At 41.1% G+C, this 13,008-nt stretch overlaps 1 protein-coding gene across 1 annotated transcript in view; it reads left to right on the forward strand.

Annotated features, from left to right (window-relative positions):
- Nucleotides 1-13,008, forward strand: part of LOC120500047 (ankyrin repeat and KH domain-containing protein 1-like) — a 101,231-nt gene that overhangs the window by 30,874 nt on the left and 57,349 nt on the right. The window contains exons 3-7 of the mRNA XM_039704411.1: nucleotides 3,620-3,776; nucleotides 6,709-6,856; nucleotides 7,668-7,815; nucleotides 8,876-9,109; nucleotides 10,796-10,890. Of these exons, the coding sequence (XP_039560345.1) occupies nucleotides 3,620-3,776; nucleotides 6,709-6,856; nucleotides 7,668-7,815; nucleotides 8,876-9,109; nucleotides 10,796-10,890 (782 nt within the window). The remainder of the gene's footprint in view (nucleotides 1-3,619; nucleotides 3,777-6,708; nucleotides 6,857-7,667; nucleotides 7,816-8,875; nucleotides 9,110-10,795; nucleotides 10,891-13,008) is intronic.

A 13,008-nucleotide genomic window follows, 5' to 3' on the forward strand; every position in this document is an offset into this window, starting at 1 on the left:
TCTTAGGCTGTTAGAAGGCACAGGCTTTACAGTATCCTGTCCAAGCTATTTTTGAGTTCACCTTTTTGGTCTTTGTATGGCAGCTTATGTTGGGTGAAGGCATTTCCTTTTGGCCTGCTTCAGAACATACTCTTCATAATGTTAGTGTTAAGCTGTAACCTTGCATTAGAAGCATCACCATATCCATACAATTAATGACTGTGGACTGTTCTCAAAAAAAACAATGGGTCCCATATTCTCTTTTCAGACTTAAACCTGCTACAGTGATCAGTCCATGAAAAGATTGAAAGGATGGCCTCTATAGAGGTGTGTGTGTAATATTCCAGGAAGTACAGAATGTCAGACCTTGGGTCCAGTTCAGGTAGTGTCAGATCAGTAACATGTTAGAGAGACTGTAATAAAGTGAGAAATTGTGCTCACTCTTGTGCAAGAATATGTGGAATGATCCTGAGGATGCTTTCAGTATTTATTGGATGGTTGGAAGCAAGAACAGTTTTGGCCAAGATCCTGCACTTAAATCAGACTGCTGAAGTCCCTGAGTTTATGAGAGTGACACAAGAACAATTGGTTTGGGCACAAAATTAAGTAAATTAGACATTAAAAGACATATGAGCATTACAGCATTGAGATTCTGGCATAGTCATCCTAAATCATAGCAAAATAAAAACTTCAGATTGTTATTATATAGTAAATTATTGAGTATAATTGCAAAAGGGGGGTGAATGAATGTGTGTCTGCAGTGGTAATTCTTGTAGCCTGTCTCCCTTTGACTCCAGCCAGCCAAACAAATGTCAGCTCTGATGCCTTCTGTGGCTGTTGATTAGTTTTGGCATGTGCAATATAAAAATACGAAATTAAGAGCTGGGGATGGCACCTGGGTTGAGCTCTAGCTGGTGAGGTAAATAAAAGGCACCTTCCACTTACCCTCTGAAAGGCCTTGATGTGGTTATAGCTCATTTTTTGGAACAAAGTTGGAAACAGGAGTGAGCTGTAAGTGTGCTTTGAGTGTCCAGAAGGAAGAGCCAGTGACGTGTGGTTGGTGAGTCCTCCAGGAGACCACCTGGTAAAACCCATGGAAACAGATACTTGGGAAGAGGAGAGCTGGAGTGGGTCAAGTTTTCCTGTCTTAACCAGGCACAGAAGATCTGTGGTGTGACTTCTGCCTTCAGAAATCCCAGATATGAATGCCACAACAAATTTTTAAAACAGAGAAGGTATCAAGTGTAGGTCCTGCTTGTCCAGGCAGCCTGTCAGTTCTGCTGCCTTGGTGAGCTGAAATGATGGAGATATCCAGTGTCACCTGGGCTTTTGGGTTATGTGATGGTGGTGTTTTGGTAATTCTTTGGGTAGGTTTCTTTTGGCTGGATTTTGTATTTTCCACTTCTTTTGTCAACATTAGAGCTGTTAACAGCTCCTTCAATTAGACCTTTTTTAAGTGGAGGGAAGCTGCAGTTGTGTTGCTCCTTGTAAGCTAAATCTGTGCATTTTTAGCCTTTGCTCAGCATCCTGTGGATTTCTCTTGAGTACTTTTCCATGTTGTTTACCACGGTGTTCAACTTTGGTTGCAGCAGTCCCAGATGAGGCCTCAGAGCTGAGTTGTGAAGACTTGCTTCTTTGTCTTTCCTTCAGCAGTGCTTTATGTACACTGCAGTGCAGCATTAGCCAGCACTGCCACCAGAAATAGCTCGTGTAAACATCTCAGCAGTTACTCCCTGAGCCATCCTGGGGAAGCTGAGCTGTGGAAAAACTGTCACTTTCTTGGTGTATTTGGAACTAAATTGATGTCCTGACCCAGTTTTGCAGTGACTGTCCCCCACTGTCCCAGCTGCTCCAGCTGCAGAGATGACAGGACTTCCAACCCCTTGACACCACCAGCAAATCCAGTTCGTGTGAATACATAAGGCACGAGCTGTGGCATTTGAGGCTTGTTTATTAACTTTTCTATATTTAACAGCAGTGGCCACGGGGGTGGTGGCCTCAGCAGTTTGGAGGTGGAAGGGGTCATGTGGCCAGTGGCCTCAAAGAGTCCATGGCCCCTCATTTTTGTGCTCTGATTGCTCTGGACTAGCCAGGCTTCCAACCCAGACAATTCGATGCGTGATTTCTAGTTTCATTGCAGAGTGGGCAACTAGTTACAAATTAGTTATAAATTAGCTATAAGTGGTTTTTGTAGCCCCTTGACCATGCTGAAGGAATCCAGATGTGGCATGCTGGAGCCAGGGCGGAGGTACACAAGTGTCTGAAGCAGCTCATGGAACCTCCACTGCTCATTTCCATCAGCCAAGTGACCTGCTGCAGCCCAGGGGAGGTGTCTGTGTCAGTGGCAGGAGAGGGATTCTCCATCGTGGCCAGCACCACGTTCCAGTGCAGGGTAAGGGCACAGCGTGCCTGGTGGGTGCTGGCATAAAGAGATTTAGGCTGGAGGGATTTGGTAAGTATTGATTCTGACATTATCAAGACACAAATTGGATGCTCTCAAACTGGAGAAATACGTTGTCCGAAGACAACCTTCAACGTAAAATACGATTTATTCTGTAGTAATTACAAGCTGGGTTGTGGGAAATCAAACATTTACATTTACGTTGTGGTGTAAATCAAGCCTGCACATATGCACATACCAAATAGAAATCTTCTGAGGGATAAAGTGCCTTATTTCCAGAGGTTTCTGTCTAATTTGACCTTTTTTAACAGCTAAGGAATTGAAAAGTTACTGATTCATGACTGGTGAAGGTGGCTGATCTATAAACCAGTAACCATTCGTTTTTTGCAGCACATGAAACTGATTGATTTATATTTGGGGCTTTTTGTGGGTGGCCAGGAGGTGTTGGCTGTTTGCACATTTGTACCTGAAGATGCAAGCCCTGCCCACATTGCAGTGATTGTTTCCACATGTTAAATAGGCTGTGCTTAACTATGAGGAGTAAAACCTGCGTGCAGTTCTTGAGCAAAGAAACTTTTAAGAAAGTTCCTTGAATCTAAGCATTTCTACTGTGTTATGTCTGTGAAGGAGGGGCATTGATTTCAAGTATACTTAAAATATTTGAAATTTCATTTCCTGATTTTTGTTCCTATCGCTAGATCTGGGCAGTTTAGAGTGGTAAATTACTGGAATTTAAACTAATAAACATTAAAGATTTTTCTACTCTTAAAAAAAATATCTATATGTATGTATACTAGAACTCAGTCTGCTTTGTTTTGGGTGGGAAAGGAGTAATAAGTGTTTTAAGTTGAAAAATTCTTCACATTCAGAAAGTATTAAGTCACATCTGTTTCCCAAACTTCTGGTTTTGCGCTTGAATGCCTGAATTTGTCCTTTATACTCCAATATGATGGGTTTTGAGCTTAAGTTCTTCAAAGGTATGAGTTGAGGCATCGGGACAAGTAACCAAGCTGCCAGTTGAAAGATACAGGGTTTTTACTGCTATATTATAGTTATTGAAATAGTCAGGTCTTGGGCAAATCTTAGCAGATAGTTTAGTTTTAAGTAGCTAATTATCTGGCATGTTTGCAAATGATTTTTAACTAATAGTGCATGTGGCTGAACTCTAAAACAGTGTCTTTGCATTTCTTTTGTGTGACTTTCATACTAACCCGACTGATGAACGAACGTGCCCTGAAGGAATTGGTAAATTGTCCACTGCCGATGGCAAAGCCTTCGCAGATCCCGAGGTTCTCCGGAGACTGACGTCGTCCGTCAGCTGCGCGCTGGACGAGGCGGCCGCCGCGCTGACGCGCATGAGAGCCGAGAACAACCACAACAACGGCCAGGTGGACAAGTACGTGTGGAGCGAGCACCCTGCCTCCCTGCTCTGGGGTTTTATTGCAAATCCAGTTAGCTGGATGGTCTGACCGCCCCTGGTTCTCCAACTGTGGGATTTTATTTCAAATTTAGTTACTTGTACGTACTGATCGCCCCTGTTTCCCAAACTACGGAATGGGATTTTATTTCAAATTCGGTTAATTGTACATACTGACCACCCCTGGTTCTTCCATCTATGGAATGGGATTTTATTTCAAATGCAGTTTTATGTACCTATTGACCACGCCTGGCTCTACAACTATGGCATCGGATTTTATTTCAAATGCAGTTTTATGTACCTATTGACCACGCCTGGCTCTACAACTATGGCATCGGATTTTATTTCAAATGCAGTTTTATGTACCTATTGACCACGCCTGGCTCTACAACTATGGCATCGGATTTTATTTCAAATGCAGTTTTATGTACCTATTGACCACGCCTGGCTCTACAACTATGGCATCGGATTTTATTTCAAATGCAGTTTTATGTACCTATTGACCACGCCTGGCTCTACAACTATGGCATCGGATTTTATTTCAAATTCAGTTAATTGTACATACTGACCACTCCTAGTTCCCAAACTATGGAATGGGATTTTATTTCAAATTCAGTTAATTGTACATACTGACCACCCCTGGTTCTTCCATCTATGGAATGGGATTTTATTTCAAATTCAGTTAATTGTACATACTGACCACCCCTGGTTCTCCAACTGTGGGATTTTATTTCAGATCCAGTTAGTTGTACATACTGACCATCCCTGGTTCTCCAGCTATGGAATGGGATTTTATTTCAAATTCAGTTAATTGTACATACTGACCACCTCTGGTTCTCCAGCTGTGGGATTTATTTCAAATCCAGTCAGTTGTGTGGTCTGACTGCCTCTGGTTCTCCACCTATGGGATTTTATTTCAAATGCAGTTTTATGTACCTACTGACCACCCCTGGTTCTCCAACTATGGAATGAGATTTTATTTCAAATTCAGTTAATTGTACATACTGACCGCCCCTGTTTCCCAAACTACAGAATGGGATTTTATTTCAAATTCAGTTACTTGTACGTACTGACCACCCCTGGTTCCCAAACTATGGAATGAGATTTTATTTCAAATTGAGTTAATTGTACATACTGACCACCCCTGGTTCTCCCAACTATGGGGATTTTATTTCAAATGCAGTTTTATGTACCTACTGACCACCCCTGGTTCTACAACTATGGAATGGGATTTTATTTCAAATTCAGTTACTTGTACGTACTGACCACCCCTGGTTCCCAAACTATGGAATGAGATTTTATTTCAAATTCTGTTAATTGTACATACTGACCACCCCTGGTTCTCCAACTATGGAATGGGATTTTATTTCAAATTCAGTTAATTATACATACTGACCACCCCTAGTTCCCAAACTATGGAATGAGATTTTATTTCAAATTCAGTTAATTATACATACTGAGCACCCATGGTTCTCCAACTATGGAATGAGATTTTATTTCAAATTCCGTTAATTGTATGTACTGACCACCCCTGGTTCTCCTGCTGTGGGATTTTATTTCAAATCCAGTTTTATGTACATACTGACCACCTCTGGTTCTCCAACTATGGAATGGGATTTTATTTCAAATCCAGGTTTATGTACATACTGACCGCCTCTGGTTCTCCAACTATGGAATGGGATTTTATTTCAAATCCAGGTTTATGTACATACTGACCGCCTCTGGTTCTCCAACTATGGAATGGGATTTTATTTCAAATCCAGGTTTATGTACATACTGACCGCCTCTGGTTCTCCAACTATGGAATGGGATTTTATTTCAAATCCAGGTTTATGTACATACTGACCGCCTCTGGTTCTCCAACTATGGAATGGGATTTTATTTCAAATTCAGTTACTTGTACCTACTGACCACCCCAGGTTCCCAAACTGTGGAATGAGATTTTATTTCAAATTCTGTTAATTGTACATACTGACCACCCCTGGTTCTCCAACTATGGAATGGGATTTTATTTCAAATCCAGTTAATTGTACATACTGAACACCCCTGGTTCTCCCAACTATGGGATTTTATTTCAAATGCAGTTACTTGTACCTACTGACCACCCCTGGTTCTCCAACTATGGAATGGGATTTTATTTCAAATTCAGTTAATTGTACCTACTGACCACCCCTGGTTCTCCAACTATGGAATGAGATTTTATTTCAAATTGAGTTAATTGTACATACTGACCACCCCTGGTTCTCCAACTATGGAATGGGATTTTATTCCAAATTCAGGTAATTTTATAGTTACTAGTGGAGCTGTTCTACTGCTAGCAGAAGCAGATTGCATCTGAAGGTGTAACTACTGCGTACCAGAGAGTTGAGTTCTTCAAGAAAGTTCAAGTTCTTCGCTGTAGAAGAGTAGGTGATTGCCCTCTTAACTACAGAAGTTTGTCTGGTTGGAGTATTGATATTAGTGGTCGCTGTGATACTTGACTGCTGACTTTTTGGCTTTGTCTGCAATAGGAATTTGCCTTGGCACCTGCAGTCAGCACTTTGTCATGGTCACAGCTTCTGTGTATCTGGCATTCCCTGAAGTGGGAATAGCATCAGAGAGGTTTGCTCCTGTCTTGCAAACACCACAAAAAACAGCTTTGAGAGCTCTCTGCATCTCCTCTTTATGAGAGCAAATTTCAAATTAGCAACTGATGAGAACAAGCTAATTTAGACAATAAGGAAAGTATCTATCTCCATTTCACCTGTGAAAATATTGTGTATGTATATAGATAAACTTAAAATATATAAAAGGTGCATTTTCAAGTAAAGCTTAGCACTGAAGTGAAGAGTCTTTCCTTAAAGGCTTCTCCTTGCCTAGGAAGGAGGTATTGCAGGTGTGTTTTGAGCTGACTGTGGTGCCTGTTTTGCAGTCGCAGCTTGGCGGAAGCGTGCTCCGATGGGGATGTGAATGCTGTCCGGAAGCTGCTGGATGAGGGACGGAGCGTAAATGAACATACTGAGGAAGGGGAGAGTCTGCTTTGCTTGGCCTGCTCAGCAGGATATTATGAATTGGCACAAGTAAGTAAGAAATACAGTTAGAATTAAGCATTTGTGAACCACTGTCTGAGGGGCTTCTTTGATAGGGAAACATTTTAGCAATTGTGGTTATTATAATGTTTTATTATTTCAACACAATAGCAGTGAATACTGCTTATTGTGAGTTTCCAGTTATAGTTTGGGAATGCAGTCACATATGCCTTTAGGTTAAAGGGACTTATCTGAGGAATGAATCCTGTTTTGTGATGTATCTACTTTTCTGGCATTGTTCTAGATGCAGTCCAGCTGTTCTGCCCAGCAAGAGTATCTAAAATAGCAGCAAACCCAAATACTACAACTGGTTACCTCCTAAAAGCTCATGTCTCAGTCACACAATTGTTTTTTAAAATCACATTTTATCAACAGTACATTCATTGCTGTTAATTTTGAGCTATATTGCTTCTGTATCTAAGGGCAGCTGCTTTGAAATGTTTAGGTGATAGTTCTCAGAAATGCCCAACTTCACATTTTGGTGCCAAAACACAGGCCAGGGAGAGAACTTCTCACCTGTGAGCTTCATGTGTGGGTGCCCTGGTCATTATTGCAGGTGACATTCTGGTCAGTAAATTGCCCTGTGACTTTCAAAAATGTCCATATTTCACTGGAACTTAGATATGAACAAATGCAGAAACTCAGAGTTAATTGCAGGCAATAACTGTGAATGGTCCTGGGGGTGGCTCTGGGTGTGAGGGGCTGTGGCAGATGGCTGGGGAAGCAGTCTCACAAACCCCACTGAACTAAAACCAAAAGGTTGATGTTACAATTTGCTCACTGTAGTGAACTTTTCCCCCAGGTGCTTCTAGCCATGCACGCCAACGTGGAAGACCGAGGGAATAAAGGGGACATCACTCCCTTGATGGCAGCTGCCAGTGGAGGCTACGTGGATATCGTTAAACTCCTCCTTGTCCATTGTGCAGATGTCAATGCACAGTCCTCCACAGGTAACTGGGGAGCAGGAGCACACTTAGTAAGGCTGGCACATAAAGCACACAGCTCTTCTGAACATCTGTGTTTTTGTCTAACACTTTCATTCACAAGAAAACGTGACAGGAACTGTTAGGAATAGACCAGATCTGTAGCAAATGTGTTTGGAGTCTTAACTGGCCATTATTAAATATGGGTTTTAATATAAATTCTAATGGAAAGCACTGTTCCTGTAAAAACCACTCTGGTGTTAGAGGACAAGAAAAATACATGAAGCTTATCTTTTCCCATTGGTATAATCCAAAACTACCCAGTAGGATGACCATGGGATGCATCCCATCAACACCAGTTATTTCTGTCTGTTCCTTTTTACTAAAGAGGAGTTAAAATTTTTGGATGCATTGAATCTTCTCTATATTGCTGGTTCTTGACCACAGCTTAACTGACCTCACTGACAGCATTAACCTGCAGTTGGATTCTGCTTATTAAGATAGAATTTAAACTTTGTTCAAATTTTCAAACAAGTCGTGTCCAAGCTATGAGTTATTCTTTTATCTTTCTGTTTAGCCATTTTAAGCTAAGTTACCTTAAAATTGACAAGCATTTAAAACATGAGCCATATGTGAGTGTCTGTCACTTACAGTACCAGAGTTTCAAATTATAAATTTATTCTTAGCCAGACAGTAGATTTTCAAGGAATTACAGGATACAATCTTAGGCAAAAAAAAAAAGAAAGACAAAACAAAAAAAATCACTCCAACTCTACAGTAGCAATTACTCACTGATCTTTTTGTGCATGTTTATTTGATCTAATTTTCTGTGGTAAAGTAGGAAACATTATATTCAAACTGAAAAAAATCCTGATTTGTAATACTGGCTTGGCATTAATACTTTCATGTTACAGTTATTTGGGGTTTTATACCCAGCCTGGAATGATGGGCTGGAGTAACATTGCTGTGAGGTGAAAGGGTGCTTCTGGTCATGTACTTCTGTTTGTTGGAGCTGTTAGCACTGATCTCCTTCCCCATGTTAGGAGTGGGTGATGGAAAGGGCTCTCATGCAACCTCTCCTCTGCAGGGAACACAGCTCTCACGTACGCCTGTGCTGGGGGCTTTGTGGACGTGGTGAAGGTGCTACTGAAAGCTGGTGCTAACATAGAAGACCACAATGAGAATGGACATACCCCCCTGATGGAAGCAGCCAGTGCAGGGCATGTCGAGGTTGCAAGAGTATTGCTGGAATATGGTGCAGGAATCAACACTCACTCCAACGAGTTCAAAGAAAGTGCACTTACACTCGCGTGCTACAAAGGTATTGTCTCTTGCCTTGTTTTAAATTTGTTTGCTTGGATTTATCTGGCTAAAACTTTCAGCAATACTTTGAATGTCTTCCTAAGAGTTTTGTAAAACTGGATTTGGGTTTTAAACTAATTGTCACTAAATGTTCCTCTGTGGTGTAGTGGTATTAATTCTGTGTTTGTGTCCAGATGTGGTGGACATGTTTGACATGTTGCAGATGAAAACTTGTAATTGGCTGTGTCCAAACTTTGACACACCACCATTCTCTCCTCCTACCCACTACCACATTCCCTATTTCATCCTCAGTTCCCTCACCAACTGTCTATGAATTCTGAAAACATCTCTGTTGGTTCTTCAGAAAATGCAAAGTTGGAATGTGTGTTTCTGTAATATCTGATGGGGACACAATGCCTCCATTATTACTGGATTCTTTTCCTTCAGTGTAGTTTGGGAGAATGCTATGAATTCTTAAGTGTGATGAACTTATAGGGACTTCTGACTTAATTTCTTTTGCTATTTAAAGCTTCTCTGTAAAGTAACAGTGCAGTGGTAATCCACTGTGCTTCTATGGTTTGCTTTCCAACAAGTGCTTTTCTACAAATATGAAAGCAGGATGTGGATTATTGTCATAGTGTCTTTAGGCTTTGCCTCTGTGGTTAAGATTGAGGATACATACTGTGTATAACCTATCTGAGGACTTGCATCTGGATTTGTCGTGGATTTCCTACAGCATGTGGTAGTTCCTTATAGGCAAATGCCAGTAATAGCACCCCTGAATGTGTTGGAGGGTCATTCTTGTTTCTTTGGATCCAGAACCTAACTGAGTCATGGAATGTGAAACCGTGAATCACAGAGATGTCCTGTATTATCTTTGACAACATGGTTGATTGTTTTCTTGTCAGTTTATGTAAGACTTAAGTCTTCCCTCAGAGAAGAATGCTCATCAAGAGGCTAAAAGCTTAGAAGGGACAATTTCTTAAATGACAGAAACTGTAGTAGAGTTTAAATCAAGTTTTGGTAAAGCTCAGTAGAAGCTTTTAAACATAATGTCAGATACCGTGTGTATCTTAGTTCTCAAAAGTATGTCTGTGAGTGTGACTAAAAAGCTTAAAGTTAAGTTCAGACCTACAAGGACCCATCCCTAAAAGATAATCCCCCCAGCTGCCTTGGAACTCTTAAATGATCTGTCACTGGACAGTTCAATAGGGAATAAGCACAGTTTTGTAGCTTGAAGTCACAAGGAAAGCTTCTTGTGTAAACTTGAATTAGACAGGTCTGTCTCCATCTCACAGCTGAGCAGTATCTTTAAGATGGACCCATCCCTAAAGGATAATCCCCCCACTGTATGTTGCCTTGGAACTCTTAAATGATCTGTCACTGGACAGTTCAATAGGGAATAAGCACAGTTTTGTAGCTTGAAGTCACAAGGAAAGCTTCTTGTGTAAACTTGAATTAGACAGGTCTGTCTCCATCTCACAGCTGAGCAGTATCTTTAAGAAAGGCTTTCTGAAGGCTGCTGACTCATTTGCATTGGTATTTTTTAAAGAGTACTTTAAAAAGTCATGTTTGCCAATTGTAACTTGAAAAGATTCTAACAGCAAACATTGAAAATCTGAATTATTTCATTAAGTGTATTGTCTGTACTACTAAAAGTTGATGATGTGGAATGCTTATTTATTTTGATCTGTTTCATTTGAAGGCCATTTAGATATGGTTCGTTTTTTGCTTGAAGCTGGAGCTGATCAAGAGCACAAAACAGATGAGATGCACACGGCGCTGATGGAGGCCTGCATGGTAAATACCTTTGTTTGTACTGCTCCCCCCTCGGGGAGAGAGGAATGCAAGAGGTGATAAAATAGAGTGAGCCTTGGATAGCAAGCTCTTTTGGGGATGCAAGTGAATTTGTGTGTTGTTATTGTAAAAAAGTGCTTACTGTAGCTCCCACCAGCTTCTCAGTCTAACTGCTCACAAAGAAAAAAATACTCTAATTTTGGGGGGATGATGTGTTGTTTTAAATGCTCCCTGTGTGAAGTTTAGGGTGACTAATCTGCAATGCAGTGATGTAGTACAAGTCACTAGTTTGGGGTTTTGTTTTGGGGTTTTTTTGGTGTGTTTTCCACCTATGTTTTTATAAATAAGGTCTCTCAGTGTGTTGTGGAATGAGCTTTCCAAAAGTGCACTGAGCTGGATGATTCATGCATTACAATTGTCTCTTCATCACTGCCGGAAGTGTTCTGCATGGAGAGATGACTTGCTCTCTTCTGGGTTTCTGTAAATGAGGTTGTGAGGTTTTTATTTTGACCTACCATTTTATTTTGAAAAATAATGTAGTCCTTAGTTGTCTAGCAACTGTCCACATAATTTCAATGTAGCCATTGAGGAAAAACTTCCCTATCCAAGAGCATCATCTTAATAAAGAGTGTGTTATTGTGTCAGAGCATATCTGTAACCATTTCTGTACAGACCTTGGGTGACCTTTTCTCTCTTCTTCAAGCTGGGGAACTTATTTGAAGAAAGAACAGGGACCTTGTTTCCATAGGAAGCACAGCAAAAAGAGGGAAACTGATTTTTCTCCCAGTGGCCTGTAATCCTTGGAAGATAGGCTGCAGTGTTCCTCAGTCTGCTGAGAGCTGGAGGATCAAGTGTTCTTTCAGTGCAGTTGTGAGGTGATGATGCAAGCGACCAAGGTCAGGGTGTAAGTGGGGAGCTGTGTCCAAGTCTTCGATAGTGAGCTGGTAATTGTCTCCTTGAATAGCCTTCCCTGTAGGAGAGCCTGGTGCCAGTCAGGAATTCAGAAGGACAGTGGGTGCATGCTGTCACCTAAAGGAGATTGCACCATGACTGCAGACTAAAGGTTAATCAGCCCCACTGTTCTGTTTAGGTTGGTTTTTTTTGTTTGCTTTTTCTTCGTTTCCTGGTGAAACAATCCAAGGGCTGGCTTAATTTGGAGGCTGTGAAGCAGCTCACTTGGGAGAGTTGTGAGGTTTGCCTGTGTATTTTCAGGTCTTTGGTGTTTCAGACTAGGTGTTCTGACATTACAGAGTGTGTATTGACATTTGAAAGCAGCAGAAAGCAAGATGAGCCTTTGAAGTCCCAACTTCATAACAAGGAATTTGTTTTTTGTTATCATTTGGCTGCACCCTTGCACAAGGGAGCTGTTCCACCAAATTGTTGTGACTGTTCCCAATCTTCATCTCTTTCCATCTAAGGAATGCAGCAGGTACAGGTTGCTGAGATGTCTGGTCTCTGATCACCAATTCTTTTGTAAGTGCCTCAGAGTTTGTTTTGGTCGGGACAATGCCACACTTTGGGTAATGCCTCTAATGAGGTGGCTGTTAGCTTTTAGATTTCTCAACCTCTGAGAACAGCAGCCTGTGTTTAATGTGCACCCCTGATTGCTGTCCATCTCAGGTTACCTACAAGCTGCTTCATGGTCAGTTTAAGCTTTCCCCTTTTGCTGATGTTTTGGCTCTCTACCAAACTCACCTTTGGTCAAATGTGTATTTTTGGTACTTGCTCTGTTTCAAGTAACTGAGAGGTTTAACAATACTTTCTTGAGAAGCTGGCAGATACCTCTATGTGCTTTGATTGGTAAGGACTCAGACTGCTCTGGCAATCCTAATTCTCTTGTTCTATGGCTTCACCCCTGGGCATTTTTCAGTCACCTTTAAGAGTCTTTCCAAGTCTTCTCTCCTCCTGTTACCTGCCTTATTGTTACCCACTTCAGTTTCTCTTGCAAGTATCTTTCCCAGGGTCTAGAAGTTGCCAACTGGGACTTCTTTGGTTTTTTTGTTTGTAGAAGTCGTAAATCAACTATTACTACAAAGACTAAGAAAAAAAAGATTTTCTTATGCTTGTTTTGAGGTTTAGTCATGGAGTGGGTTTATTACTTATGGCACTTGTTTGCTGTCT

Source organism: Passer montanus, unplaced genomic scaffold (assembly GCF_014805655.1).
Source record: "Passer montanus isolate IOZ18808 unplaced genomic scaffold, ASM1480565v1 scaffold174, whole genome shotgun sequence".
Taxonomy (NCBI): Eukaryota; Metazoa; Chordata; class Aves; order Passeriformes; family Passeridae; genus Passer; species Passer montanus.